This window comes from Magnolia sinica, chromosome 18, assembly GCF_029962835.1.
Source record: "Magnolia sinica isolate HGM2019 chromosome 18, MsV1, whole genome shotgun sequence".
Classification (NCBI taxonomy): Eukaryota; Viridiplantae; Streptophyta; class Magnoliopsida; order Magnoliales; family Magnoliaceae; genus Magnolia; species Magnolia sinica.
This window is the reverse complement of record NC_080590.1, coordinates 50,769,579-50,785,871: the sequence shown is the minus strand read 5'-3', so window position 1 is coordinate 50,785,871 and position 16,293 is coordinate 50,769,579. Positions and strand designations below refer to the sequence as shown.

The 16,293-nt window shown below is 37.4% G+C and overlaps 1 protein-coding gene across 1 annotated transcript in view; it reads right to left on the bottom strand.

Moving 5' to 3' along the window:
* Positions 1-16,293, bottom strand: part of LOC131232623 (replication factor C subunit 1) — an 83,178-nt gene that overhangs the window by 37,109 nt on the left and 29,776 nt on the right. Inside the window, exons 16-17 of the mRNA XM_058228987.1 lie at positions 11,822-12,003; positions 11,648-11,687 (exon numbers count right to left, since the gene is read on the bottom strand). Of these exons, the coding sequence (XP_058084970.1) occupies positions 11,648-11,687; positions 11,822-12,003 (222 nt within the window). The remainder of the gene's footprint in view (positions 1-11,647; positions 11,688-11,821; positions 12,004-16,293) is intronic.

Below are 16,293 nucleotides of genomic sequence, written 5' to 3'. Positions count from 1 at the left end.
AGTGTTTTAAATAGCGGTAGCATGTCGCATAGCGTTTAACCCTCTGTAGCGTGTTGTGTAGCGTTCAACCTTTTGTAGCAGGTAGCGTAAGTAGCATAGTTTTGTAGCGGGTAGCATAAGTAGCATAGCGTGTAGCATAAGCTACACGATACTTCTATTTTTTAATTTAAAAATAGAAAAAATATGATAAATAGTAAGGAAACCAAAAAACAAATATATATATATATATATATATATATATATATATATATATATATATATATATGCGTAAAAGATGATTCATTTTTTCAAGTATAAGCATGTTCAAACAAGTTGTTAATTATCATTTATCAAAAACCAATCCACATATATACACTAAATCAAATAAGTATCACATCAACAACTTTCTAAGCAAACTACCTTAATTAATAGTTTAATTAAAACCACAAGCCACAAGTATGAAAATAATAATAATCCCACGGGTTGAGAGCAAGTACAAAATACAAAATACAGTTATCATTTATATATAATAATATATATAAAAAAACGTAGTGTACACTACATATGCTACAAGTGCACTACCTACGCTATGCATACGCTATGACGCTACATACGCAACGACCCTTGTAGCTTATGCTATAGGGGATTTATGCTATTTGCTAATGCTATGTAGCATCGTAGCTAAGCTACACCATGGATGCTATTCAAAACGCTAGATAAAATTTACATACACTACACGCTACATGGCAAACATTGCATGCTACGTAGCTTATGCTACAAGTTATTTTTCACTAAAATAAAAATCAAATAATGTTTTCAATGATTTGTTACATTTTTATAATTTTTTAATAATAAAAAAATAGTTAATCTTGTTAGCAATTTTAGTAAAATAATAGAGGTAACAGTATTAAATCAGATCTGTTGCTCTTTCTTTATCTTTATAGTTAATATTTGCCCTCTTTTTTCTATTATTTTAGGTTGTTTGGCTGCACCAGATATCATGAAACTTCATTATTAGTCAATCTAATTTGGTGCAAAATATCATGAAATTTCATGATATTTGGTGGAAGCAAATACAATCTTAATTAAAACCTAAAAGTAGCATGTAGCTTACTGTATATGTTATGTAGCTTATGCCTCATGCTCCAGGGGAGTGAACGCTATGCTACATGATATTCACTATTTAAAACATTGCTATAGACATCTTCTCACAATGAGTGAGAAAAAGAAAATCAAATTAGTATATTAGGATGAATTGAAAAAAGGATGTTGGAACTGTGTGAGATGTTGTAGGATTATGTAGAAGCAAAAAGAAATGGAAAAGAGGAAGAAAAACAGATGGGAAAATATATATATATATATATATATATATATATAGAGAGAGAGAGAGAGAGAGAGAGAGAGCAAGGTATTAAAAAATGGTTACGTAACGACCGTAATGGTACAAGCCATTACGCGATACGGGTTGTACGGTCACCCAAAAAAAGAAAAAGTTGGTTTTCTTTTCAATTTTAATGCTTAACGATTCCAATGTAGGTAGACTTGAATGTGGAATAATATGTAATAGATCATATTTGGTTATGAATTTTTCTTTTTCTTTTTTTTAAATATTTTCTCACCTATTTTCCATGATTTTTGAAATTTGCGAGAGAGAGAGAGAGAGAGAGAGAGAGAGAGAAGATAAGATAAGGTTCTTTTTTTTCCCCGATTTTGATGCTTGATGGTTGCAATGCATATAGAATACTTAAATGTGGAATAACATGCAATAGATTAGATTTGGTTTTGCATTTTCCAATTTTTTTCTATTTTCACACCTATTTTTTATTATTTTTTAAAAACAGAAAAAAGAAGAAGAGAAAGTTGGTTTTTTTTTCCGATTTCAATACTTGATGGTTGTAATGCAAGCATTCAATGTGGAATAACATGCAATAGATCAGATTTGGTTATGAATTTTCCTATTTTTTCTATTTTCAGAAGTTTTTCCATGATTTTTGAAAAATGCAGAAAAAAGAAAAAGTAGATTTTTTTTTTTTCCGATTTTGATGCTTAATGGTTGCAATGCATGTAGAATACTTGAATGTGGAAAAAACATGTAATAGATCAAATTTGGTTATGCATTTTCCTTTTTTTTAATTTTTCTATTTTCGCACCTATTTCTGTGATTTTTTTATTTTGATGCTTTATGATTGTAAACTTATAGTACATGTAGTCATGTACAAACTACAATAGGTGAATCTGCAATTAGTTGGAACTTTGAACTTGGAAGAATGCAAATTTCTAATTTTTGTTTACTTTCATATATATTTATTACTTTGCATGACAGGTAACAAGAAAGCTTGATTATTTTCTTCTTAGACTTTAGAGTTGTTTCAAAACTGGGTTTGTATTGTAGTAATTGTAAATTTATAAACTGTAAAGTGTAACTTGTGTATATGCCATTTGGGGTTGGGGTTGTAACCAAGGTATTCAAAATCGGTTACATAACGGTCGTTACATAACAGTAACGGTCATAACCGTTACACGTAACAGGGCCGAAATAGCCATTACAAAAAAAACTAGTAAAGGCCCTGCAACTGTAACGGTCCTGTAACAAATTTTTCAAAAAATTAAAAAGGGCCATAATGGACGATACAGGGGCCGTTACGGCCAGTATCATAACGGCAACGATAGTAGCCCTTACGGCAACTGTTACCGTTATGGAACACCTTGGTTGTAACGGTTGTTTAAGTACTATAATTTGTAATGTGCATGTAATTTGTACTTTTGTAGAGTAGTTTGAGGATTGTAACTTGTGCTTTCTTGAGAATATAATGGAAGGGACAAGCCAACGGGACAGTGATGATATTGGATGGCAGTATTGTGTGAGAGTGGATGGAGGTAGGCACGAGATGAAGTGCAACTTCTGTAACCGATCAATAATGGAGGAAACACGCAAGTAAAGCAACATTTACATCCCACAACTCCTTTACAGATGTCTCCATACTGTTCCACAACCGTAGCATGATTTGAGTATTTTCTTGGATCTATTGATTGTATGTGCTATCACTTTCACTAGTTTCTCTACAATGAGATATTTTAATTAGCCTTTAGTTGTAAAAAAAAAAACATTTGGATCGATTTAGACTAATAGAGATAATTTGATCCAATTAGTTTTATAGAGGTTATTTAAACTCCTAGAAAATTAGATGGATTTTGGAATCCAAATCTTTGATCACCCTTCATCTCCAATAGAAGAATAAATTAAAGAGAATACCATAATGCTTTACACAAAGGGTTGATTCTTCTAGATATAAGAACACTCTAACTATATGCTCCAGACAATGTAGACATCACACTTGATGAAACAATCAGCCAATGTGTTTCAACCGAACACAAGAGGAGTGATGGTCACAATGTTGTAATGTGCGACCGCACATTCACATATGTGATTACATATGCACACAATCCAGGAAAAATTGCATATGCAACTGTGGCATATGTGATCCCTGCACATATTGGATCGCATATGCGATTTAAGCAATCGCATATTGGCCGAACGGTCGGAAATCTGACCGTTTGAAACTTAATATATATATATATATATATTCAAAATCCAGCCTTCTTCCCTGTAAAAAGGCGTTCATACGCCCCTATTTGCATTCTACATGCACTCAAGCTCTCTCTCTCTCTCTCTCTCTCTCTCTCTCTCTCTCTCTCTCTCTCTCTCTCTACTCTCATACACTTTCAAAGTCTCAAATCTCTCATTCTCTCTTACATAATTACATTATCCATCTTTCAACTCTTAAATTCAAAGTCTCCGAGACCCAAGCTTCATCTTCTTTCAAGTTTCAATCAAGATTCAAGAATATATCGTAATCTAATTACAAGTCAAGTCTCACATTTCATTTTCTACATATATCTCTTTCTAGTTTCTAGATATCATTTCATTTTCTACATCTCATAATTCTCATTCGTTTCATTTTCTACATTCTCTTATATATTATATTCATTCTCTAGTTACATAATATCCATTCATAACAATACACTCTCTTTCCCTATATTCTACATTTTCTCTACATTTATTCAGTGTTCGAAATATCGGTATCGCACAATGTATCGCACCCTTGGGATACAGATACGTATCGGTTATCGCATAGGATATATCGTTTGTATCGCATAGTTTATCGCACTTTTGGGGAAACATGGGGAAACATTAGCAAAATGGTTGAATTTTTTTATGAAACTTTGGGGATTATTTAAAAAGACCTTAATGCACACTTTTAAATCATAAAATATCAAAAAAGAAGTGCACATAATAAATTTCCTTTGTATAAGGTACTAAGTTATATTTTATCTGATTAAACTAAGGTAAATATATTTAAATATTATGCATACCATTTATAAATGTATAAAGATTTGTATGAAAATGAGTCACATCCAAACATCAATTGGAATTCATTTTAACATGTCATTTTAGGGCATGGGCCGAAAAATAAGGCAGATCTAAATCTGAGGTGGACCACAACACAAAAAATAGTGTTCATTGAATGATTACCATTAAACTATTTTGGGCCTATAATTTTTTTGGATAAAGCTAATATTTATGTTTTCCCATCCAGGTTTGTCAAACCTCATGGATAGATTGGATGGCAAATAAACATTACGGTGGGCCCTAAAAAGCTTCAATGGTGGACATCATTGCCACCACAATTTCTTGCAGTATGGTACACTTGATCTTTCATCTATCTCCTTTTTGGGCTCATGCCTTAAAATTACTTATGAAAATGGATAGAGGGTGTGGATTGGCTGGTGTACCATATAAAGTATGGGCATGTGTCGTGCCAAGATGGGACGCGGATTTCCTACTAAATCCTTTCGCAGGAGTGGGGCACACCGTGATGTTTGTGAGAAATCTACTCCATCTATCAGTTTTGTGAGATTATTTTAAGACTTGAGGCAAAAATTGAGTAGGATCCAAGACTCAAGTGGGCCGCAATAAAGAAAAAGGTGGGTAGGGAAATTCCTACCGTTGAAACCTTCCTGGGTCGACAGTGATGTTTACATTCCGTCCATACCGTTCATTACGTCATCACTACTGGGATGAATTGAATACCCAAATATTAGACTGATTCAAAACCTGTGGCCCCACGAATATTTCAATTGTGGACCTTCAATCCTCATGTTTTCGGCCTACTTTAGTCTTGGATCCGGCTCATTTTTGGCCCTATGTCTTAAAATGTGTTCAAAAAACGGATGGATGGAGTAGATTTCTCACAAACATCACAGTGGACCCTACCTAAGTTTTCAGCGCATGAACTTCATGCGAAGCCCAACGTCCACGAAATCAGATTGCGTACTATGTCACTCTGCGCTTTTATCGTACTGAGTAAACTCAGTTGCACCCACTGTGAATGTATGTGGCTTATCCACACCGTCCATCCACTTTTACTGCTAATTTTAGGGGTTTATACCAAAATTGAAGTAAATCCAAAGCTCAAGTGGACCATTACACAGGAAGATTTCCACCGTTGAAACCTTCCTAGGGTCCAAAGTAATTTTTATTTATCATCCAACCTGTTCATAAGATGACAAAGACATGGATGAAGAGAAACCACAAACATCAGCTTGATCCAAAACTTCTTTGGCCTTCAAAAAATTTTCAATGGTAGAGGTTCAATCAAAATGTTTCCTGTGGTGTGGTCCAATTGAGATTTTAATTTGCTTCATTTTTGGGATCAAGCCATAAAATTATCTTTTAACATGGATTAGTAGAGTGGATAAAATAAAAAAAATAACAGTGGACCCCACACAGTTTACTCAGTACGCTAGGGGTACTGAGTTACTCAGTACGCAATCCGCTTCCGTAGGAGATCAGAGTTACATGGCCCCACCAATAATGTATTTATTATATCCACACCGTTCATCCATTTGGAGAGATCATTTGAGATCACGAACCCAAAAATGAGTGACATCCAAACCTCAATTGGACCACACCACAAATAGCAGTGAGGACAATGATTCTCACCATTATAACATTCGTAGGGTCCACCATAACGTTTGTTTTCCATCCAATCTGTTCATGAGGTCACAAAGACCTTGATGAATAGGAAAAACAAATATCATACGATCCAAAACTTTTGCGCCAAAAGGGTTTCAATGGTGGAAGTTCAATATCCCACAGTTTTTTTCCAGTGTGGTCCACTTAATATTTGGATTTGTCTTATTTTTCGGATAAAGCCTTACGAGGAGCTCGCCAAATGGACGAACGGTTTGGATATAATATATACGTCATGATGGGACCCACATAACTTGGTGACGTCAACATGTCGGTGACGTGCGATGCACCAACCCGTCCACTTCTTTTGCATAAGGGCTCAGGGCCCTTTTTTTTCGAAGCAGAGAGGGTTCCGAACGTCGGAACCCTAAAATCTCTCCCAAATGCCGATTATTTTGACGATTTCGGCGGATTTTGCGGCCAAATCTCTGCAAATCAGAGGCTTCGATTCAAATGGCCCACCAAAGACAGCTTCCGATCAGGCGATCTTCTTTACAGGTACCGAAATTTACCATTGAAAGTTTTTCTTTTTTCTTTTCTTTTTTTTTTTCATTTTTTTCGGATAATGATGCTCTCCCAGGTGCGATATCGACGATAATATCGGCCGATATCTGAAGTTTTGGATTTTCGGTATCTTCCGGGGGTTATCGGAGGAGTTTCGTCTCGCTAGGGCCCGATACCGATAATATCGGCCGATAGTATCGATATTTCGAACACTGCATTTATTCTCATTTCATTTATATATCTCTCTAGATTCTTATTTCTATAATCTGCAATCTACATAACTAACTAGTAGTAACTACGTCTACATTCATTCATCATTCTCATTTCTACTATCTCTCTTTAGTCACTCATTATTCATTAATTTCTATTCTCATTTCATTTCTATATCTCTTTAATCTCTACATTCTCATCATTTCTATTCTATCATTTACATTCATTCATCAATCATCATTCTCATTTCTATTCTACTATCTACATTCATTCATTATCATTCTCATTTCTATTCTACTATCTACATTCATTCATCAATCATCATTCTCATTTCTATTTCTCTTTAGTCACTCATTACTTTAGTCATTATTCATTAATCTTTATTCTAATTTCTATATCTCTTTAATCATTCTCTACATTCTCATTTCATTCTACCAATCTACATTCATTCATCATTCTCTAATCTCTACATTTCTAATCTCTTTCTATCTCTCAAAACATTTTTTATTTTTAGTTTGTTACAACTTAGAAGAAGATTCATAAGATTCAACTTTCAAGAATCAAGTAAGAGTTCAAAGAATGCAAGAATTTGCATTCTACAAGAGCAACAAGGCTACAACTACAAGTCTACAACATGCAAGAGTCAAGACAAGAATATATTTCCGAATTTTAAATTGTATAATTTGTGTTTGTGTAATTGTATGACTCTCTCTCTCTCATCTTCTACTACAAGTGTAACACTAACTCCCTCTCTCTCCTTTTCTTTTCTCTCTCCCTTTCTATTACTACTAGTGTAAGTGTGAAGAATCAAGTAAGAGTTCAAAGAATGCAAGAATTTGCATTCTACAAGAGCAACAAGGCTACAACTACAAGTCTACAACATGCAAGAGTCAAGACAACAATATATTTCCGAATTTTAAATTGTATAATTGTGTTTGTGTAATTGTATAACTCTCTCTCTCTCTCTCTCTCTCTCTCTCTCTCTCTCTCTCTCTCTCTCATCTTCTACTACAAGTGTAACTCTAACTCCCTCTCTCTCCTTTTCTTTTCTCTCTCCCTTTCTATTACTACTAGTGTAAGTGTGTAACTCTCTCTCTCCCTCTCTCTATCTCTATTCTCTCTCTCCCTCTTTAATCTCTATTTCTTATTTTCTCTCTTCCTCTCCCTCTCCCTCTCTCATCTCTTTAGTCTTAACTCTTTACTTAAGTTTTTAGTTTTTACTAATTTGCAACTGACAAGTTATAACAAGAAGAATCAATACACACGCACCCACTACACCATGTCTTCTTCACAATCTTCCTCTTTGAAACCCAAGTCGAATGACCCAGGTTGGAAGTATGGGCACTATCGTAGTGATACGGATAAGACTCACAAAGTATGTGAGTTATGTGGGTATGTGGGTTCTGGTGGCATTGTGCAACACAAGCAACACCTTACACATTTACCAAGGTAAAATGCAAAAGCATGTGACAAAATTACTATAGAAATCCGAAGGGAGGTCATAGAGTATATGGATAAACAATCGAAAAAGAGATGCGATAGTGTCCTACATCAAGGGGAATATATGGAACAAGATGCGTATGAAGATATAAACGTAGTTAATGTAGATAACGTTAACCCTACTCTACCTACTTCGACAGGCTGGTCTAAACTACCAACGGCCTCGAAAAGAGCCCGAGGGCATGAGCCCATGTATAAATTGTGTAGACCACACCCCGAGGATGTGGTCGACCAAAGGAGTCGGGGCAAATGGCTAGCTCAAACAACTTTAGAAAATCGGTATAAACAAAAAGATATGAAAACCACTATTTAATATTGTTAAGTAGTTTTACCAAACCGGCATTCCTTTCAATGCAGTTAAATTGAGAAGCTTCAAAATTATGATTGAGGCTATAGGTCAATTTGGACCAGGGCTTAAGCCTCCTTCATATTATGAAATGAGGGATACGTGTCTCAAAGACGAAGTTGATTATCCATGATCCTTTATAATTGAATATAAAGAATCATGGAAAACGTATGGGTGTTTACTCATGGCCGATGGATGGATCGATAGATCCGGTCAGTCTCTCATTAACTTTCTACTGAATTATCCAGCTGGGACAATGTTCTTGAAATCGATGGATGCATTAGGCCATTCACATACTGAAAATTACTTGTTTAAATTACCAGATACTGTAGTTGAGGAAATAAGTGAGTAATACGTTATCCAGGTAATTACAAACAATGCAACCTCATATGTAACCGTCGGTCATTTTCTTCTGGAGAAGAGATGTTGTTTATTTTGAACCCCATGTGCGGCCCATTATGTTGATCTGTTGATCTAATGTTAGAAGATATAGGTAGGTTATTTTTAAATGTGATTGCAATGGCTAGAAGAATCATAGTCTTTTTGTACAAACACCCACTTCTTCTCAGTCGAATGAGAAAATACATTGAGGGTAACTTTCTACATCCAGCAGTCACCCGTTTCGCTACAGCCTTCTTAACACTACAAAAATTACATGAAAAAAAATCAGAACTTAGAACCTTTGTGGTGTCGCTCAATTTTACAAGTAGACCTTGGTCAAAGAAGACTGAAGGGAAACAGGTTCAACAAACAATCCTTTCACAAAGTTTTTGGACTCAAGTGACAAAGGCATTAAAAGTATCCGAGCTCTTAGTCATTATGTTGCGATTGGAGGACGGGGATGAGAAGCCTCCAATGCGTGACATTTATGATGCGATGAATAGGGCGAGAAATAAGATCATATACTATTTTAACTATAAAGTGCATGATTACAAGCCCATTGTAGATATTATAGATAGAAGATGGGGCAGCCAACTGTCATCTCCATTGCGTTTAGCTGCTTGCATCCTTAACTCAGCCTGTTTATTCGCTTCTCCCGATCCGACAGAAGCACTTATTATACATATGGTTGGATTTATTTATGTGTTAGAAAGAATGATTCCGGATAGAGAATAACAAGACAAGATCTCGACTCTATTGGACTTCTATACAAAGAGTGAGGGCATATTCTCAAGGGATATCGTCATCAGGCATCGGACAATGAAATTGCCCAGTAAGTAATATGAATGCTTAGCTCTCTTACAAATAGTTTTTTTTTTACAATCTAATCTACAAAGTCTAACCAACTTAAATTGTTTTTCTCAGCTAACTGATAGGTTGCCTATGGAGTGGACCCGAACAGGAAGGATCCAGATCTAAAGAAGCTGGCCATGAAGATTCTTGGACTCACGTGTTTTGCCAGCAATTGCGAGCACAACTGGAGCACGTTTGAGGCAGTAAGTTTGGAATGAAAATGTTAATATGTTAGTATGTTACAAACTTACAATTTGGTAATTGTAACTTCAACTTGTAAGTGTAAGTTAATTAGCTAAATAGTTAATGCTAAATGCACTTTCTTTCATGCAGATTCACACCAAGAAAAGGAATCGCCTTGAGCAAAAGATGCCCAACAACTTGGTCTTCATTCAATACAATTAGAAATTGCAGAGACAATTAAAGAAAAGCCTAGTTTCTTTGACCATACCTGCTTAGATGAGTTGGATGCAGATAACGAGTGGTTCATAAAGACGGATGACCCAATATTTGCTGGTGGGGACCTGACATGGGCACGAGTTGAAGATGCCGCATATGGATCAACACCTAGAGAAGGTACTACTTCCACTTGAATGCAAAAGGAGGGGGGAGTAGCAGTCACTCCGTGGAAGAGATAGAAGAAGGAAATGATGATCAGGCTGAAGATCCATCATTGGATGTTGATGAAGTATTAGTAAATAAAGATGATGAAGAAACAGAAGAAGAAGAAGATGACTTGGATGATGACGATGGTGGAGGTGATCAACTACCACAATGGCAAATAGATTAATGTATATAGTAGCATTTACCATTTAGTATTATTTTGTTAGTGACTTAGTGTATGACTTATTGATCTGTAAATTATATTTCCATTTTCTACAATCAATAATATATATAAATAGCTTCTTCATTTTATTTACTTACTAAGTGTTAATTGATATTTGTTAACTATATTGTCAAATGTTGATGACTTAATGTTTAATTCATTATTAAATTGGTTTTATTTTACTCAAATGTATTTTAAACATATAAAATTAGCTATCTATTAACTTAGAAAAGTTCCCCCTACTTTCTTATATTTTTTTCATTTTTTTCTCTTATTTTTTCCCTAGTTTTCCTTCTTTTTTTAGAATATATATGCGACCGCATATGTGCACAAGCATATGCGATCGCATAAGCGATATGACAACATTGGATGGTCATGAGCACAACAATCACCCTCTCACATGTAGACCATTACAAAGGCCCGCACAACAACAACAAGAAGAAGAAGAAGAAGAAGAAGAAACCTTAGGTTTCTTAGAGAAACTACACCATAACGGAGATATGAAGAGCAAAGAGGAAAAGAAAAGAAGAATTTATGAGATACAAGAGAAGAAAGTCGTGTAAATCAAAATGAAATCTACTTTGATACCATGTAAAATGATGTAGCAGCAAAAGGAAATAGAAAAGATAGAAAAAGAGAATATAGAGAGTGAATTAGGGCCACACACCCCTCCTCTCTTCCTTTAAATATTAAGTTTTTTTTTTTTTAAAAAAAAAAAACAAATATCCCAAAAATACCCTTACTAATTTACAATATGACATGTATATCTTAAGTGTACCAAATTAAGTGTACCAGATAGACCAAGTAAACAAACACAAGTTAAAAAACACAATACTAGGTGGGCCATACCATTGTACGGCCCATTATTTCATTCATCCAGGTGGGCCACCAAGTGGGCCATACCATTTCCACAGTCATTAACAGATACCTGAAGGAATAAATAACAGGAATTCTCTAGATTAAGCATACTAATAGCACTCATAATGATAGGTTAGGAGAAATGAATAGCAATTACCGGTTCTAAGGGCTCCCTTTGGCCATGCATCAAAGCAGCACTGGAGAAGATGAAACAGAATCATAATATGCAGTACAAAGTCGACCAAAAAGAAAAAACAACTGATGAAGCAATATTCTTGAGTGCTGGAATCAAGAAAGCAATATTCTTGGATGCTGGAATCAAGCGACTTACGGAATTATGCAAGATGCAAATGAACCAGTTTGAGATAGTTGCCACTGTCGGTATCGCCTAATCTGTACATTGACTATATCGCCATCCCCTATAGACTCCGCAGCACGGGCAATCAAGTTCATTCGCTTGAGTCCATTGTCATCCTTACCAGCAGAACTTGGCCGATAATTGATATAATTTTCCTGCCATACAATGATTTTAAAAAAATGAATGTTCAGATCAAAACAATACAAATACTTTGATGTTTGTGTCATTATATAATAGGTTTTTTTTTTTTTGTAGTAGTAGTAGTATCCTTCATAGGCTAATCACGCGGGAATGTATAGGTAATTTGTATCTAATTTGGGATATTGGTATTTATAAACAAGTCATAAACACTCTGTACACACATTTTCAGTTTATGAACAGAAGTAGGCTATCCTTTAATATCTACATAGCACACATACAAATAATTTCCAAGGATAAGAAGACATTTTATCATGACAAGAGTTCCGAATGTTTCCCTAATGGGTTACTTCCATTTGTAAGAGTTAGTACCTGCTCATCACTTAGCACATACAAAACTGAGAATAGCATGGTCGTACCAACAAATGCAACTATCTCAAGGTCGAGGATGGTGGTGCAGTACCCAAGATTTTAGCTAGGTGTCATGGACTGATCATTCACAAAGGTCTAAGTCTCCGTCTAAGTCAGGGACTTGGGAATTTATGCTCTTCGTGTAACCAAAGTTTTGAACATGGTGTGTAGGGATGTGTAGAGAATTCTAAAATGAATAGTTGTACAATATGGAGATCCATATGAATGTTCTAGAGTACTCTAGTGGAGTTTTGTAGAGAGAATGGTGTAGAAACAGTTCAGAAGGTTCTTAGCCATTAGATGATCGTCACATGGCACCATCCTTGCCATTGATGAAGGCTAGAATGTTCTTATATCTATAAGAGGGGTCCTTATTTGACCATCCTCATTATTGTTAGAGACTTGTAAGCTTCAGAGCTCTTGATTAACAGGAGCATGCTTTAATTTTCTCATGTCTCTCTTGCATCCTAGAAGGGTTTGCGCATAACACTTGGTGTTTGCACTTGGGTAGGCTTACTCACCCACAATGGAACCGTGAGCATGAGTGCCGCAAGTCAAAATTTGGGGAAGCACTTGGACCATGACAAGTGCTATCAAAGCTAGTTTACGAATAAGTCATGGCACTTGTGGGTAAAGAGAGACACAATAGCATCTGAGGTGATCAACAATGAGCAAGCACATACGAATGAGGGAGCTGGTGCCAACAGTCCAAGGAAAGGTCCTCTAACATGGTGACGAGATTGGCAGCATGGCTCGCACAGGTGAAGCTAGTAATAGGCGACAGAAACGAACGGTTTGAAGCAATAGGCAACAGCACTGTGGACCACGATAATGAGCTTAAGGAACTCAAGAGAGAGGAGTTGGATGATATAAACAGGTTAGTTGACACTCAATGTCAAGAAAAGAAGGCCTTCCAGGCTACGGTGATGAAGACCCTCACAATGCTGAAGGAGCCGCTGGAGGAAATGAAGGGTGATTAGGCCATGTGGAAAAGGGCAATGGCCAATGACACTATGCCCATGGGCAGTGCACCGAAAGTACAGAAGCCAAACCCTTTGATCATAATGCAGGGGCATTTTCACACTGGGCTCGAGTGGGGTCGCCTGTTGGATGCAGGGGCACACTCGGGGTGGGTGACCCATGCGATTTGGGGCCCACGGGAGAGGTCTCGTGTTCGAGACTCCTTACCAGGGGTGATTAATGTGCATTTCACACCGGGCTCGAGTGGGGTACCTCGTGGGATGCGGGGACACACTTAGGGTGGGCGGCCCATGTGATTTGGGGACCACGAAGGGGGTTCGGCCGAGGTCCTAACCCATGAGATGTGGGGCCTAGGCTATGAGATAAAGGGATTAATTTGCCATACTCTAACAGTTCGAGCTTTTAGACCAAGTGGTTGATTGTCCTGCATCAGATCATCAACGGATCAAGAAGTGATAGAGAGCTGGATATTTGTCGCAGTTAGAGCAATACTTCCATCTTCTTGCTAATGGATGACAGAGCCAAGGTGAGGATTGCTGCAATGCACCTTATTGACACACTGACTCTATAGTGGCACAAGCACCTGCAAATATGGAGCTAGGTACATGCATCATAGACACTTGGAAGGACTTCAAGAAGGAGACCAAAAAGCAATTCTATCCTGAGAATGTGGTGCACTTGATGCAGAGAAAGTTCAAGCACATGAATTTCATTTGTGAGCATGTCAAGGAGTCATCAACCCTCATGCTAAAGATTCCTGTCATGTCTGAAGAAGAAACCCTCTTCAACTTCGTAGATGGCAGTAGGTGCAGTAAGAACCAAGGTATTCAATAACGGTAACAGTGACCATAACGGCCAGCCTTATGGCCGCTATGATACTGGCCATAGCGGCCATTATGGCCCTGTAACAGTCGGATTACAAGCCCATTGCAAGCAATTTTTTTCTTTCAATTCTGGCGTTATGGCCACATATCACATAACAAGCACCACCCTTACTGTTACATAGTAATCATTACACATGTAACATAATCGTTTTTTGTATACCATGGTAGGAACTGCAACAACAAGCATACAGAACCTAGCTTTGCAATGGTGGTAGCAGACAGTCTGATTGAGTTCACATGGGGTGACGCTTCAAAATAGAGATCACCTAGAAACAATGGACATTGCAAAGGTGGGGGGAGAACGGGACTCCACAGACTGTGAAGGCTCTTGCACATGGTGTGTCGTAAAGACCGTTATGTAAAGGTAAAGGTGGCAACCGTTACACGTTGCGGGGTCATAACGGCCGTAACAGCCGTTATGCAAAAAATGACGCATAACCGTCATTAACAGCCCGTTACGCCCCCTGTAAAGGCCATAACAACCCTACAATGATATGTTACGAGGTAGATACGGGTTTTTCCTTTTAATAATAGTTTTTTTTAAAGTAGAAAATAAATAAATAAATAAAGAGATCGTGATGGTTGTTACGGGGGCCATAACAGCCGTTACAACCCGTATCGTAAAGGTAACGGTGGTGGTCGTTACGGCCACTGTTACCGTTATGGAATACCTTGCTCTAGCAAGGTACCAAGTGGCAAGGGTTCCAGAGATAGGAAGGATGGCAAGGATAGTGGGGACATGCCCAGGCAACGAAAAGTGAAGCGCCTCATCTACAATGGGCCTCATTTGGATAGGGAGCGCCCAAAGAGATAAGCTCTCAATGCCCTCGCAGTGAAGCTGGATGAGAAAAGGATGAAGCAAAAATGAGGAATTGCGCATTGGGTCAATATACAACTCCTCAACACTAGAGATGGCAATCCCAACAACTAGGAGAAAAGTTGGACTTCTTTCATTTGTGATGACAATCAATGGGTGAAGGGCTTCCCACAGAAAAAGCCCTTGGGCGGCTATCGATCCAAGTCAAGTAGAGGACAAGGGGTTGAGAATCAGATTTCCAAATGTGTTTGAGGGAAAAGTGGCGAATGTGATCAAGCCGCTGGGATGGTAATTAATGTACACTGACATAAACAGCAAAGGCATATCCAGTCAAGCTCCGATGGACTTGAGAGCGCCACAAAACTTCTTCTCAACAGAGGAGGCAAAGCACCTAGGTCTAACATTGGTAAAGGACACAAGTACAATAAAGTTAGGCAACCCAAAAGCTAAAACTATTCAATGAGTGGGTAAGGACGTGGAGCTCCATGTTGGTGGGTCAATCGGCTAGACAAGTCTCCAAATCTTACAACTCAATGTCATCTTGGGCATGGATTCCTTAAGCAAGGCAAAAGCACTTCTAATGCCCTACCTTATGATGATTAGCATCATGGATGGGAAGCATCCATGTATGGTACCTACAATGCGGAAAGGGAAAGCTAAGGTTGGGATGATCTCAACCTTGTAGCTAATTGAGGAAGACAAGGATGGAACAATGAGTCATGTAGTTCGTGTAACCAACATTGAAGATCATCAATGAGTGGTTGCCAAGGGCATTGACATGATAAGTGGGGGAGAATGTCATGGACCAATCATTCACAAGGGGCTAAATCAAGGATTTGACCAATTTATGCTCTTCATGTACACTATAAGTTTTGTGCATAGTGTGTAGGCAAGTGAAGAGAATTCCAAAAAGGGGCAGAGTTGTGCACAGTAATGTGGTTATCTATAGAATGTTCTTGAGTTCTGTAGTAGAGTCCAGTAAAGAGAATATTGTAGAGTAGTCTAGAAGATTTCTAGAGTATTCTTCGCAATTAGTTGATCTCCACATGGCATCATCCTGGCCATTGAGGCTAAAATGTTCCTAAGTCTATATAACGAGGCATCTTATTTGTAACCATCCACGGAATCCTCACTGAGTTGTAAGATTTGGAGACTCTTTGGACAAAGCTACTCTAATTAAAGTCTTCTATCCCCCAAAGAGACTAGTATCTAAT